Source organism: Bufo bufo, chromosome 4 (genome assembly GCF_905171765.1).
Source record: "Bufo bufo chromosome 4, aBufBuf1.1, whole genome shotgun sequence".
Classification (NCBI taxonomy): domain Eukaryota; kingdom Metazoa; phylum Chordata; class Amphibia; order Anura; family Bufonidae; genus Bufo; species Bufo bufo.
In genome coordinates, this window is record NC_053392.1 from 633,507,083 (window position 1) to 633,519,886 (window position 12,804).

Here is a 12,804-nt window from a genome sequence, read left to right on the forward strand (position 1 = left end):
ATGTGGGTATACGGGGGATAGTAGTGAGGTTACCTGGAGGTGTGAGGTATGTGAGGGTGATACGGGGATAGTAGTGAGGTTACCTGGAGGTGTGAGGTATGTGAGGGTATAGGGGGATAGTAGTGAGGTTACCTGGAGGTGTGAGGTATGTGAGGATATACGGGGGATAGTAGTGAGGTTACCTGGAGGTGTGAGGTATGTGAGGGTATACGGGGGATTAGTAGTGAGGTTACTGGAGGTGTGAGGTATGTGAGGATATACGGGGCGGTAGTAGTGAGGTTACCTGGAGGTGTTGAGGTATGTGAGGTATACGGGGGATAGAAGTGAGGTTACCTGGAGGTAGGTGAGGTATGTGAGGGTATACGGGGGATAGTAGGTGAGGTTACCTGGAGGTGTGAGGTATGTGAGGGTATCCGGGGGATAGTAGTGAGGTTACCTGGAGGTGTGAGGTATGTGAGGGTATACGGGGGATAGTATGAGGTTACCTGGAGGTGTGAGGTATGTGAGGGTATACGGGGGATAGTAGTGAGGTTACCTGGAGGTGTGAGGTATGTGAGGGTATACGGGGATAGAAGTGAGGTTACCTGGAGGTGTGAGGTATGTGAGGGTATACGGGGATAGTAGTGAGGTTACCTGGAGGTGTGAGGTAGTGAGGGTATACGGGGGATAGTAGTGAGGTTACCTGGAGGTGTGAGGTATGTGAGGGTATACGGGGATAGTAGTGAGGTTACCTGGAGGTGTGAGGTATGTGAGGGTATACGGGGATAGTAGTGAGGTTACCTGGAGGTGTGAGGTATGTGAGGGTATACGGGGATAGAAGAGGTTTACCTGGAGGTGTGAGGTATGTGAGGGTATACGGGGGATAGTAGTGAGGTTACCTGGAGGTGTGAGGTATGTGAGGGTATACGGGGATAGTAGTGAGGTTACCTGGAGGGGTGGAGTGAGGTATGTGTGGGTATAACGGGGATAGTAGTGAGGTTACCTGGAGGTGTGAGGTATGTGAGGGTTTGGGGGGATAGTAGTGAGGTTACCTGGAGGTGTGAGGTATGTGAGGGTATACGGGGGATAGTAGTGAGGTTACCTGGAGGTGTGAGGTATGTGAGGGTATACGGGGATAGTAGTGAGGTTACCTGGAGGTGTGAGGTAGTGAGGGTATACGGGGATAGTAGTGAGGTTACCTGGAGGTGTGAGGTATGTGAGGGATACGGCGGGATAGAAGTGAGGTTACCTGGAGTGTGAGGTATGTGAGGGTATACGGGGGATAGTAGTGAGGTTACCTGGAGGTGTGAGGTATGTGAGGGTATAACGGGGGATAGTAGTGAGGTTACCTGGAGGTGTGAGGTATGTGAGGTATACGGGGGATAGTAGTGAGGTAACCTGGAGGTGTGAGGTATGTGAGGGTATACGGGGTTAGTAGTGAGGTTACCTGGAGGTGTGAGGTATGTGAGGGTATACGGGGATAGTAGTGAGGTTACCTGGAGGTGTGAGGTATGTGAGGGTATACGGGGATAGTAGGAGGTTACCTGGAGGTGTGAGGTATGTGAGGGTATACGGGGGATAGTATGAGGTTACCTGGAGGTGTGAGGTATGTGAGGTATACGGGGGATAGAAGTGAGGTTACCTGGAGGTGTGAGGTATGTGAGGGTATACGGGGGATAGTAGTGAGGTTACCTGGAGGTGTGAGGTATGTGAGGATATACGGGGGATAGTAGTGAGGTTACCTGGAGGTGTGAGGTATGTGAGGGTATACGGGGATAGTAGTGAGGTTACCTGGAGGTGTGAGGTATGTGAGGGAATTCGGGGGACATAAGGGGAAGTAGTGAGGTTACCTGGAGGTGTGAGGTATGTGAGGGTATACGGGGGATAGTAGTGAGGTTACCTGGAGGTGTGAGGTATGTGAGGGTATACGGGGGATAGTAGTGAGGTTACCTGGAGGTGTGAGGTATGTGAGGGTATACGGGGGATAGAAGTGAGGTTACCTGGAGGTGTGAGGTATGTGAGGTATACGGGGGATAGTAGTGAGGTTACCTGGAGGTGTGAGGTATGTGAGGGTATACGGGGATAGAAGTGAGGTTACCTGGAGGTGTGAGGTATGTGAGGGTATACGGGGAGTATAAGTGAGGTTACCTGGAGGTGTGAGGTATGTGAGGGTATACGGGTGATAGTAGTGAGGTTACCTGGAGGTGTGAGGTATGTGAGGGTATACGGGGGATAGTAGTGAGGTTACCTGGAGGTGTGAGGTATGTGAGGGTATACGGGGGATAGTAGTGAGGTTACCTGGAGGTGTGAGGTATGTGAGGGTATACGGGGGATAGTAGTGAGGTTACCTGGAGGTGTGAGGTATGTGAGGGTATACGGGGGGATAGTAGTGAGGTTACCTGGAGGTGTGAGGTATGTGAGGGTATACGGGGATAGTAGTGAGGTTACCTGGAGGTGTGAGGTATGTGAGGGTATACGGGGATAGTAGTGAGGTTACCTGGAGGTGTGAGGTATGTGAGGGTATACGGGGGATAGTAGTGAGGTTACCTGGAGGTGTGAGGTATGTGAGGGTATACGGGGGATAGTAGTGAGGTTACCTGGAGGTGTGAGGTATGTGAGGGTATACGGGGGATAGTAGTGAGGTTACCTGGAGGTGTGAGGTATGTGAGGGTATACGGGGATAGTAGTGAGGTTACCTGGAGGTGTGAGGTATGTGAGGGTATACGGGGGATAGTAGTGAGGTTACCTGGAGGTGTGAGGTATGTGAGGGTATACGGGGGATAGTAGTGAGGTTACCTGGAGGTGTGAGGTATGTGAGGGTATACGGGGGATAGTAGTGAGGTTACCTGGAGGTGTGAGGTATGTGAGGGTATACGGGGGATAGTAGTGAGGTTACCTGGAGGTGTGAGGTATGTGAGGGTATACGGGGGATAGTAGTGAGGTTACCTGGAGGTGTGAGGTATGTGAGGGTATACGGGGATAGTAGTGAGGTTACCTGGAGGTGTGAGGTATGTGAGGGTATACGGGGGATAGTAGTGAGGTTACCTGGAGGTGTGAGGTATGTGAGGGTATACGGGGATAGTAGTGAGGTTACCCTGGAGGTGTGAGGTATGTGAGGGTATACGGGGGATAGTAGTGAGGTTACCTGGAGGTGTGAGGTAAGTGAGGGTATACGGGGGATAGTAGTGAGGTTACCTGGAGTTGTGAGGTATGTGAGGGTATACGGGGGGATAGTAGTGAGGTACCTGGAGGTGTGAGGTATGTGAGGGTATACGGGGGATAGTAGTGAGGTTACCTGGAGGTGTGAGGTATGTGAGGGTATACGGGGGATAGTAGTGAGGTTACCTGGAGGTGTGAGGTATGTGAGGGTATACGGGGGATAGTAGTGAGGATACCTGGAGGTGTGAGGTATGTGAGGGTATACGGGGATAGTAGTGAGGTTCCCAGGAGTGGGAGGTATGTGAGGGTATACGGGGGATAGTAGTGAGGTTACCTGGAGGTGTGAGGTATGTGAGGGTATACGGGGATAGTAGTGAGGTTACCTGGAGGTGTGAGGTATGTGAGGGTATACGGGATAGTAGTGAGGTTACCTGGAGGTGTGAGGTATGTGAGGGTAATACGGGGATAGTAGTGAGGTTACCTGGAGGTGTGAGGTATGTGAGGGTATACGGGGGATAGTAGTGAGGTTACCTGGAGGTGTGAGGTATGTGAGGGTATACGGGGGATAGTAGTGAGGTTACCTGGAGGTGTGAGGTATGTGAGGGTATACGGGGATAGTAGTGAGGTTACCTGGAGGTGTGAGGTATGTGAGGGTATACGGGGGATAGTAGTGAGGTTACCTGGAGGTGTGAGGTATGTGAGGGTATACGGGGGATAGTAGCTGAGGTTACCTGGAGGTGTGAGGTATGTGAGGATATACGGGGGATAGTAGTGAGGTTACCTGGAGGTGTGAGGTATGTGAGGGTATACGGGGGATAGTAGTGAGGTTACCTGGAGGTGTGAGGTATATGAGGGTATACGGGGATAGAAGTGAGGTTACCTGGAGGTGTGAGGTATGTGAGGGTATACGGGGGATAGTAGTGAGGTTACCTGGAGGTGTGAGGTATGTGAGGGTATACGGGGATAGTAGTGAGGTTACCTGGAGGTGTGAGGTATGTGAGGGTATACGGGGATAGTAGTGAGGTTACCTGGAGGTGTGAGGTATGTGAGGTATACGGGGGATAGTAGTGAGGTTACCTGGAGGTGTGAGGTATGTGAGGGTATACGGGGGATAGTAGTGAGGTTACCTGGAGGTGTGAGGTATGTGAGGTACACAGGGGATAGTAGTGAGGTTACCTGGAGGTGTGAGGTATGTGAGGGTATACGGGGGATAGTAGTGAGGTTACCTGGAGGTGTGAGGTATGTGAGGTATACGGGATAGTAGTGAGGTTACCTGGAGTTGTGAGGTATGTGGGTATACGGGGGATAGTAGTGAGGTTACCTGGAGGTGTGAGGTATGTGAGGGTATACGGGGATAGTAGTGAGGTTACCTGGAGGTGTGAGGTATGTGAGGGTATACGGGGATAGTAGTGAGGTTACCTGGAGGTGTGAGGTATGTGAGGGTATACGGGGGATAGTAGTGAGGTTACCTGGAGGTGTGAGGTATGTGAGGGTATACGGGGGATAGTAGTGAGGTTACCTGGAGGTGTGAGGTATGTGAGGGTATACGGGGATAGTAGTGAGGTTACCTGGAGGTGTGAGGTATGTGAGGGTATACGGGGGATAGTAGTGAGGTTACCTGGAGGTGTGAGGTATGTGAGGGTATACGGGGGATAGTAGTGAGGTTACCTGGAGGTGTGAGGTATGTGAGGGTATACGGGGATAGTAGTGAGGTTACCTGGAGGTGTGAGGTATGTGAGGGTATACGGGGGATAGTAGTGAGGTTACCTGGAGGTGTGAGGTATGTGAGGGTATACGGGGGATAGTAGTGAGGTAACCTGGAGGTGTGAGGTATGTGAGGGTATACGGGGATAGTAGTGAGGTACCTGGAGGTGTGAGGTATGGGGGGGTATACGGGGATAGTAGTGAGGTTACCTGGAGGTGTGAGGTATGTGAGGGTATACGGGGATAGTAGTGAGGTTACCTGAGGTGTGAGGTATGTGAGGGTATACGGGGGATAGTAGTGAGGTTACCTGGAGGTGTGAGGTATGTGAGGGTATACGGGGATAGTAGTGAGGTTACCTGGAGGTGTGAGGTATGTGAGGGTATACGGGGATAGTAGTGAGGTAACCTGGAGGTGTGAGGTATATGAGGGTATACGGGGGATAGTAGTGAGGTTACCTGGAGGTGTGAGGTATGTGAGGGTATACGGGGATAGTAGTGAGGTTACTGGAGGTGTGAGGTATGTGAGGGTAAAAGGGGGATAGTAGTGAGGTTACCTGGAGGTGTGAGGTATGTGAGGGTATACGGGGGATAGTAGTGAGGTAACCTGGAGGTGTGAGGTATGTGAGGGTATACGGGGATAGTAGTGAGGTTACCTGGAGGTGTGAGGTATGTGAGGGTATACGGGGATAGTAGTGAGGTTACCCTGGAGGTGTGAGGTAATGTGAGGGTATACGGGGGATAGTAGTGAGGTTACCCTGGAGTGTGCGGTATGTAGGGTATACCGGGGATAGTAGTGAGGTTACCTGGAGGTGAGGTATGTGAGGGTATACGGGGGATAGTAGTGAGGTTACCTGGAGGTGTGAGGTATGTGAGGGGTATACGGGGATAGTAGTGAGGTTACCTGGAGGTGTGAGGTATGTGAGTGTATCGGGGGATAGTAGTGTGGTTACCTGGAGGTGTGAGGTATGTGAGGGTATACGGGGGATAGTAGTGAGGTAACCTGGAGGTGTGAGGTATGCTGAGGGTATACAGGGGATAGTAGTGAGGTTACCTGAGGTGTGAGGTATGTGAGGGTATACGGGGATAGTAGTGAGGTTACCTGGAGGTGTGAGGTATGTGAGGGTATACGGGGATAGTAGTGAGGTTACCTGGAGGTGTGAGGTATGTGAGGGTATACGGGGATAGTAGTGAGGTTACCTGGAGGTGTGAGGTATGTGAGGGTACACGGGGGATAGTAGTGAGGTTACCTGGAGGTGTGAGGTATGTGAGGGTATACGGGGGATAGTAGTGAGGTTACCTGGAGGTGTGAGGTATGTGAGGGTATACGGGGGATAGTAGTGAGGTTACCTGGAGGTGTGAGGTATGTGAGGGTAATACGGGGATAGTAGTGAGGTTACCTGGAGGTGTGAGGTATGTGAGGGTATACGGGGGATAGTAGTGAGGTTACCTGGAGGTGTGAGGTATGTGAGGGTATACGGGGATAGTAGTGAGGTAACCTGGAGGTGTGAGGTATGTGAGGGTATACGGGGGATAGTAGTGAGGTTACCTGGAGGTTGTGAGGTATGTGAGGGTATACGGGGATAGTAGTGAGGTACCTGGAGGTGTGAGGTATGTGAGGGTATACGGGGATAGTAGTGAGGTTACCTGGAGGTGTGAGGTATGTGAGGGTATACGGGGATAGTAGTGAGGTAACCTGGAGGTGTGAGGTATGTGAGGGTATACGGGGGATAGTAGTGAGGTTACCTGGAGTTGTGAGGTATGTGAGGGTATACGGGGGATAGAAGTGAGGTTACCTGGAGGTGTGAGGTATGTGAGGGTATACGGGGGATAGTAGTGAGGTTACCTGGAGGTGTGAGGTATGTGAGGGTATACGGGGGATAGTAGTGAGGTTACCTGGAGTTGTGAGGTATGTGAGGGTATACGGGGATAGAAGTGAGGTTACCTGGAGGTGTGAGGTATGTGAGGGTATACGGGGATAGAAGTGAGGTTACCTGGAGGTGTGAGGTATGTGAGGGTATACGTGGATAGTAGTGAGGTTACCTGGAGGTGTGAGGTATGTGAGGGTATACGGGGGTAGAAGTGAGGTTACCTGGAGGTGTGAGGTATGTGAGGGTATACGGGGGATAGTAGTGAGGTTACCTGGAGGTGTGAGGTATGTGAGGTATACGGGGGATAGAAGTGAGGTTACCTGGAGGTGTGAGGTATGTGAGGTATACGGGGGATAGTAGTGAGGTTACCTGGAGGTGTGAGGTATGTGAGGGTATACGGGGGATAGTAGTGAGGTTACCTGGAGGTGTGAGGTATGTGAGGGTATACGGGGATAGTAGTGAGGTTACCTGGAGGTGTGAGGTATGTGAGGTATACGGGGGATAGTAGTGAGGTTACCTGGAGGTGTGAGGTATGTGAGGGTATATCGGGGGATAGTAGTGAGGTTACCTGGAGGTGTGAGGTATGTGAGGGTATACGGGGGATAGTAGTGAGGTTACCTGGAGGTGTGAGGTATGTGAGGATATACGGGGGATAGTAGTGAGGTTACCTGGAGGTGTGAGGTATATGAGGGTATATCGGGGATAGTAGTGAGGTTACCTGGAGGTGTGAGGTATGTGAGGGTATACGGGGGATAGTAGTGAGGTTACCTGGAGGTGTGAGGTATGTGAGAGTATACGGGGGATAGTAGTGAGGTTACCTGGAGGTGTGAGGTATGTGAGGGTATACGGGGATAGTAGTGAGGTTACCTGGAGGTGTGAGGTATGTGAGGGTACACGGGGGATAGTAGTGAGGTTACCTGGAGGTGTGAGGTATGTGAGGGTATACGGGGGATAGTAGTGAGGTAACCTGGAGGTGTGAGGTATGTGAGAGTATACGGGGGGGTAGTAGTGAGGTTACCTGGAGGTGTGAGGTATATGAGGTATACGGGGATAGTAGTGAGGTTACCTGGAGGTGTGAGGTATGTGAGGGTATACGGGGGATAGTAGTGAGGTTACCTGGAGGTGTGAGGTATGTGAGGGTATACGGGGGATAGTAGTGAGGTTACCTGGAGGTGTGAGGTATGTGAGGGTATACGGGGGATAGTAGTGAGGTTACCTGGAGGTGTGAGGTATGTGAGGATATACGGGGATAGTAGTGAGGTTACCTGGAGGTGTGAGGTATATGAGGGTATACAGGGGATAGTAGTGAGGTTACCTGGAGGTGTGAGGTATGTGAGGGTATACGGGGGATAGTAGTGAGGTTACCTGGAGGTGTGAGGTATGTGAGGGTATACGGGGGATAGTAGTGAGGTTACCTGGAGGTGTGAGGTATGTGAGGATATACGGGGGATAGTAGTGAGGTTACCTGGAGGTGTGAGGTATGTGAGGGTATACGGGGGTAGTAGTGAGGTTACCTGGAGGTGTGAGGTATGTGAGGATATACGGGGGGTAGTAGTGAGGTTACCTGGAGGTGTGAGGTATGTGAGAGTATACGGGGGATAGTAGTAAGGTTACCTAGAGGTGTGAGGTATGTGAGGATATACGGGGGATAGTAGTGAGGTTACCTGGAGGTGTGAGGTATATGAGGGTATATCGGGGATAGTAGTGAGGTTACCTGGAGGTATGAGGTATGTGAGGTACACAGGGTATGGTAGTGAGGTTACCTGGAGTTGTGAGGTATATGAGGGTATATCGGGGATAGTAGTGAGGTTACCTGGAGGTGTGAGGTATGTGAGGTACACAGGGTATAGTAGTGAGGTTACCTGGAGGTGTGAGGTATGTGAGGGTACACGGGGGATAGTAGTGAGGTTACCTGGAGTTGTGAGGTATGTGAGGGTATACGGGGGATAGAAGTGAGGTAACCTGGAGGTGTGAGGTATGTGAGGGTACACGGGGGATAGTAGTGAGGTTACCCGGAGTTGTGAGGTATGTGAGGGTATACGGGGATAGTAGTGAGGTAACCTGGAGGTGTGAGGTATGTGAGGGTATACGGGGGATAGTAGTGAGGTTACCTGGAGTTGTGAGGTATGTGAGGGTATACGGGGATAGTAGTGAGGTAACCTGGAGGTGTGAGGTATGTGAGGGTACACGGGGGATAGTAGTGAGGTTACCCGGAGTTGTGAGGTATGTGAGGGTATACAGGGATAGTAGTGAGGTAACCTGGAGGTGTGAGGTATGTGAGGGTATACGGGGGATAGTAGTGAGGTTACCTGGAGGTGTGAGGTATGTGAGGGTACACGGGGGATAGTAGTGAGGTTACCCGGAGTTGTGAGGTATGTGAGGGTATACGGGGGGTAGTAGTGAGGTTACCTGGAGGTGTGAGGTATGTGAGGTACACAGGGTATAGTAGTGAGGTTACCCGGAGTTGTGAGGTATGTGAGTATATACGGGGGGTAGTAGTGAGGTTACCTGGAGGTGTGAGGTATGTGAGGGTATACAGCAGATAGTAGAGAGGTTACCTGGAGGTATGAGGCACGTGAGTCCTATACAGACGCCTGTGATAATCAGGGAACCCCCTTGGCACTGTTTGCGCCCAATGCGGTCCAGTAGGAGGTAGAGTCCTAGCTTTGCTGGAATCTCGATGGCACCAAAGATGAAGTGAGTGAGGAAGGGGCTGAGGCTGAAGCCGGTGACCTGGAAGCTGATGCCATAATAACTGAAGGCGACTCCGAACCTGCAGGAAAAGAAAGTCACCACCAGGGCGTGAGGACAGCTGGGATTTCTTGTGTAGACTTATGGGGGACACGTCTATGACTTGGGGAATTCCAGATTTCTGAGTTATGACATCCAGATTATTGGTTGCCAGCAGCAGTCACCTAGTGGCGGTCCCCATTTTCAGATGTGGGATGTGACGCTGTCTCCATCTCTAATGGGTAGGTGCTCCAGGTTTCATGGTGAGTCTAGAACAGACGGCCACCACCACTTTCACTCATCCATTCTGCGAGCTGTCGTTATATTACTGTCACGAAGGGTGGGGAACGGGGCAGCCCTTCATTTCACCCGCACCACTCTCCCCACCTACTTGCATTCTCCACCCTAAAGCCCACAACTTGGTGATGGTCCCTGACTCGACTAAATGCAGGAGCATAAATCTAGTGAGGCACTTGAGTTCTGTAGGCAGAAAGAAGTCACCACAAGATAGGCAACATCAGGACCAGATCAGAAACCAAAAGCTAAGTTACAATCAGGCCAGAGTCTTAACTATAGAGATACGACAGAACCAAGACAAGGTACAGACACAGAGTCAAATACCAGATGGGGACAGTCAGAGGAATAATCAGTGGTCAGGAGCGAGGTCAGGGACAATCAAAGAATCACAAAACTGGGGATCGAAAAAATACTAATACACATTGGTGAGGCCAAGACGACCAATCACAGGCCCCTGTGGCCAGCAGCTGCCTGTGACGCTGGAGACGTGCATCTCCCCACTGACAGGCCGGTTGGTTGGTTGCCACAGCAATGGAATGACCCTGGCCACACTGCAAGGCGAGACGCTTGGCTCGCCGCCGGACCATGGACAGGTAAGGACGGAACAGTTACAGGCAGAGATTTCTCTTTTTTTCTGCACTTATTTGGCTTTATTTAAAATAAAGTTTTTGGCTCAAAACAAGTGGAAGGAAAGGCCAAGATGCATATCCTGAATATTCAGTGTCAATAAGAATCGACTCTGGGACGCTGCCCAGCCGGAGAACGGACGCTTAATCTCTGCGCTCTGTGTCAGGCTGGCTCACTGCAGCTCATTATAGCAGCCCTGAGGCACGAACACCTACCCCCCGACTCCGCCAAGATCACTCACCTGCCACCATCTCCGCCAAAGACCAGAAGAAATGGATTAACACAGGAGACCGGGAACATGACTGACTTTTTCTCAGTAGCTCCTGAAATCCAAGATGGCACCGACACATGTTCCTCTACTGCCTCCTCACTCCACTGAGGAGAAGATAGAAGCTCTTCTCTGCAACCCTGCCCAAAATTCTGCCAAGGCCAGCAGTGAAAACATTAATACCACTGGGAACAGGGGAATCAGTAAAACAAATGCCTCTCCATCTCTACCTGCAGTCCTCTGTCCCATAGGCATCCACACCTCCCAACTTTTGAAAATCACAAAGAGGGACAATATGTACGGCGCACATCACGGCAGTTTTTTTTTATACTAGGCCACGCCTCTTACTCCGCCCAAAGCATAATTACCGACTCCGTCACAACTGCAGCAGCCGAGGATCGGTTAGGTGAGTTTAGGTTCCTTTACTTTTCTACAGCATGTGGAGCCCCGGGGACAATTTTATTCTTGAGCTTGAATATCCATTTAAACATTAGCTCATAAATCATCGGGTTATAGATATTTTAAGGTCCAAATTGCACAAAATAATGAAGTTCTGGTCTAATCTACCGGTAGAAACCAGACAGAGAGTTTAGTAAGGAGCAATTTAGTAAATTTATTAATGCACATTTCTACATTAATTCCCCAGGTCAAAAAGAGGGACATTTAAGGTTCAAAGAGGGACAGGGAAATTTGGGTAAAAAAGAGGGACTGTCCCTCCAAAAGGGGCACCTGGGAGACATGGGCCTCTATGGGTCTCTCTGCAGACCTCTCTGACTCTCTGTATGACCCCAGGCTCCCTTTATCTCTGCAGGTTTCTCTGTATTTCTGCAGGGCTCTCTACCTCTCCCCAGACATCTCTGTAGGCCTCTCTGGCTTTTACCACCGGCCTCTCAGTCTCTCTGCAGGGCTCTCTACCTCTCCCCAGACATCTCTGTAGGCCTCTCTGGCTTTTACCACCGGCCTCTCAGTCTCTCTGCAGGGCTCTCTACCTCTCCCCAGACATCTCTGTAGGCCTCTCTGTGAAAAGATATCACAAAATGGCGGTATGCATAAGATGGTGGTTCAACTGTTCAATCTTGTCATTCATCATAAACTGGTGGCTATATTTCTCTCTTCAGTATCTGTACTCTCACTTTAAGTTATTTAAGCACTTTATGATCTCTCTGAGAGGTATATCTGAGGTCTAACTAATAGTTTACTTGCTCAACTTGGTTTGTAGTTTGCTCTATACACTTGCTTATGATCTGGTATGAGCAGTTCGCAGTTTGTATGCAATTTGCAATTTGTACGATTGTATGGTTTGATGGAACTGTAAGTAAACACACAGATAACTGGTTCAGTATACAGTTCTAATCACTACATTAACAGTAGGAACATTATATAACTGTTCTGAATACCTATTTTGGCCTCTCTGCTTCCATAAAACACAGCTCTTAGTGGAGTGAATGTCTGTTCAGCTTCTCTACTCTGGTGAATAATGATTCCAGCTAGCGGAATTTCCCACACAGGCTGTGTGTGAGGCTGGCTGTGATTGGTCAAGACTCCTGCCCAGCAACAACAGTTTAACTCTATGCTTTCTGTTGTGTCTGCTGTATCATTGAGCTTACCTCACATCCATATAATGAATCTTAAAGGCATATTTTATTTTTCTGCTTCGGTGAACACAATATATATAACAGTTATATGACATCCAAAACATGATGTCACAGTAAATAACTCTGCTTTCGTCTTTAACATATAAACATAGGAACTGTATTAAGGCTATTGGCAGGTTTAGCTGTATACACATATAAGCTATACTAGCAACCTAGGACAGGTCTTAGCTGGCCAGCTACACTCCCACCAAAATTACCTATAATTCTATGATCTCAGTGGTAGGACTTAAACATGAATTTGAGGAATTTTCCATCAGGTTCTCAACTTCCAAGTGTCTTTTATCACTCTCAAGTAGAACAACTAACTTCTGTGTAGGACGTTCCAACCTGAGTGGAGTAGTGAGACGTTTTCCTTTTTTGTCAAGTTTTCAGTCTCCTATTTGTAACAACACTCTTCTTACTAGACTGTCTTCATCCTTTTGAACTTCTAGAACTTTGGCCAATTTCCATTGACTTCTAGGTAAATCTTCTTCTTTCACTAACACTATGTCACCAACTTGGACATTTCTTCTGGGTG

General features: G+C 49.7%; 1 protein-coding gene across 1 annotated transcript in view; it reads right to left on the bottom strand.

Moving 5' to 3' along the window:
* The window catches only part of LOC120999406 (solute carrier family 22 member 7-like), a 136,015-nt gene that overhangs the window by 32,512 nt on the left and 90,699 nt on the right, over positions 1-12,804 (bottom strand). The window contains exon 7 of the mRNA XM_040430288.1: positions 9,269-9,483. Coding sequence (XP_040286222.1) covers positions 9,269-9,483 — 215 coding nt within the window. The remainder of the gene's footprint in view (positions 1-9,268; positions 9,484-12,804) is intronic.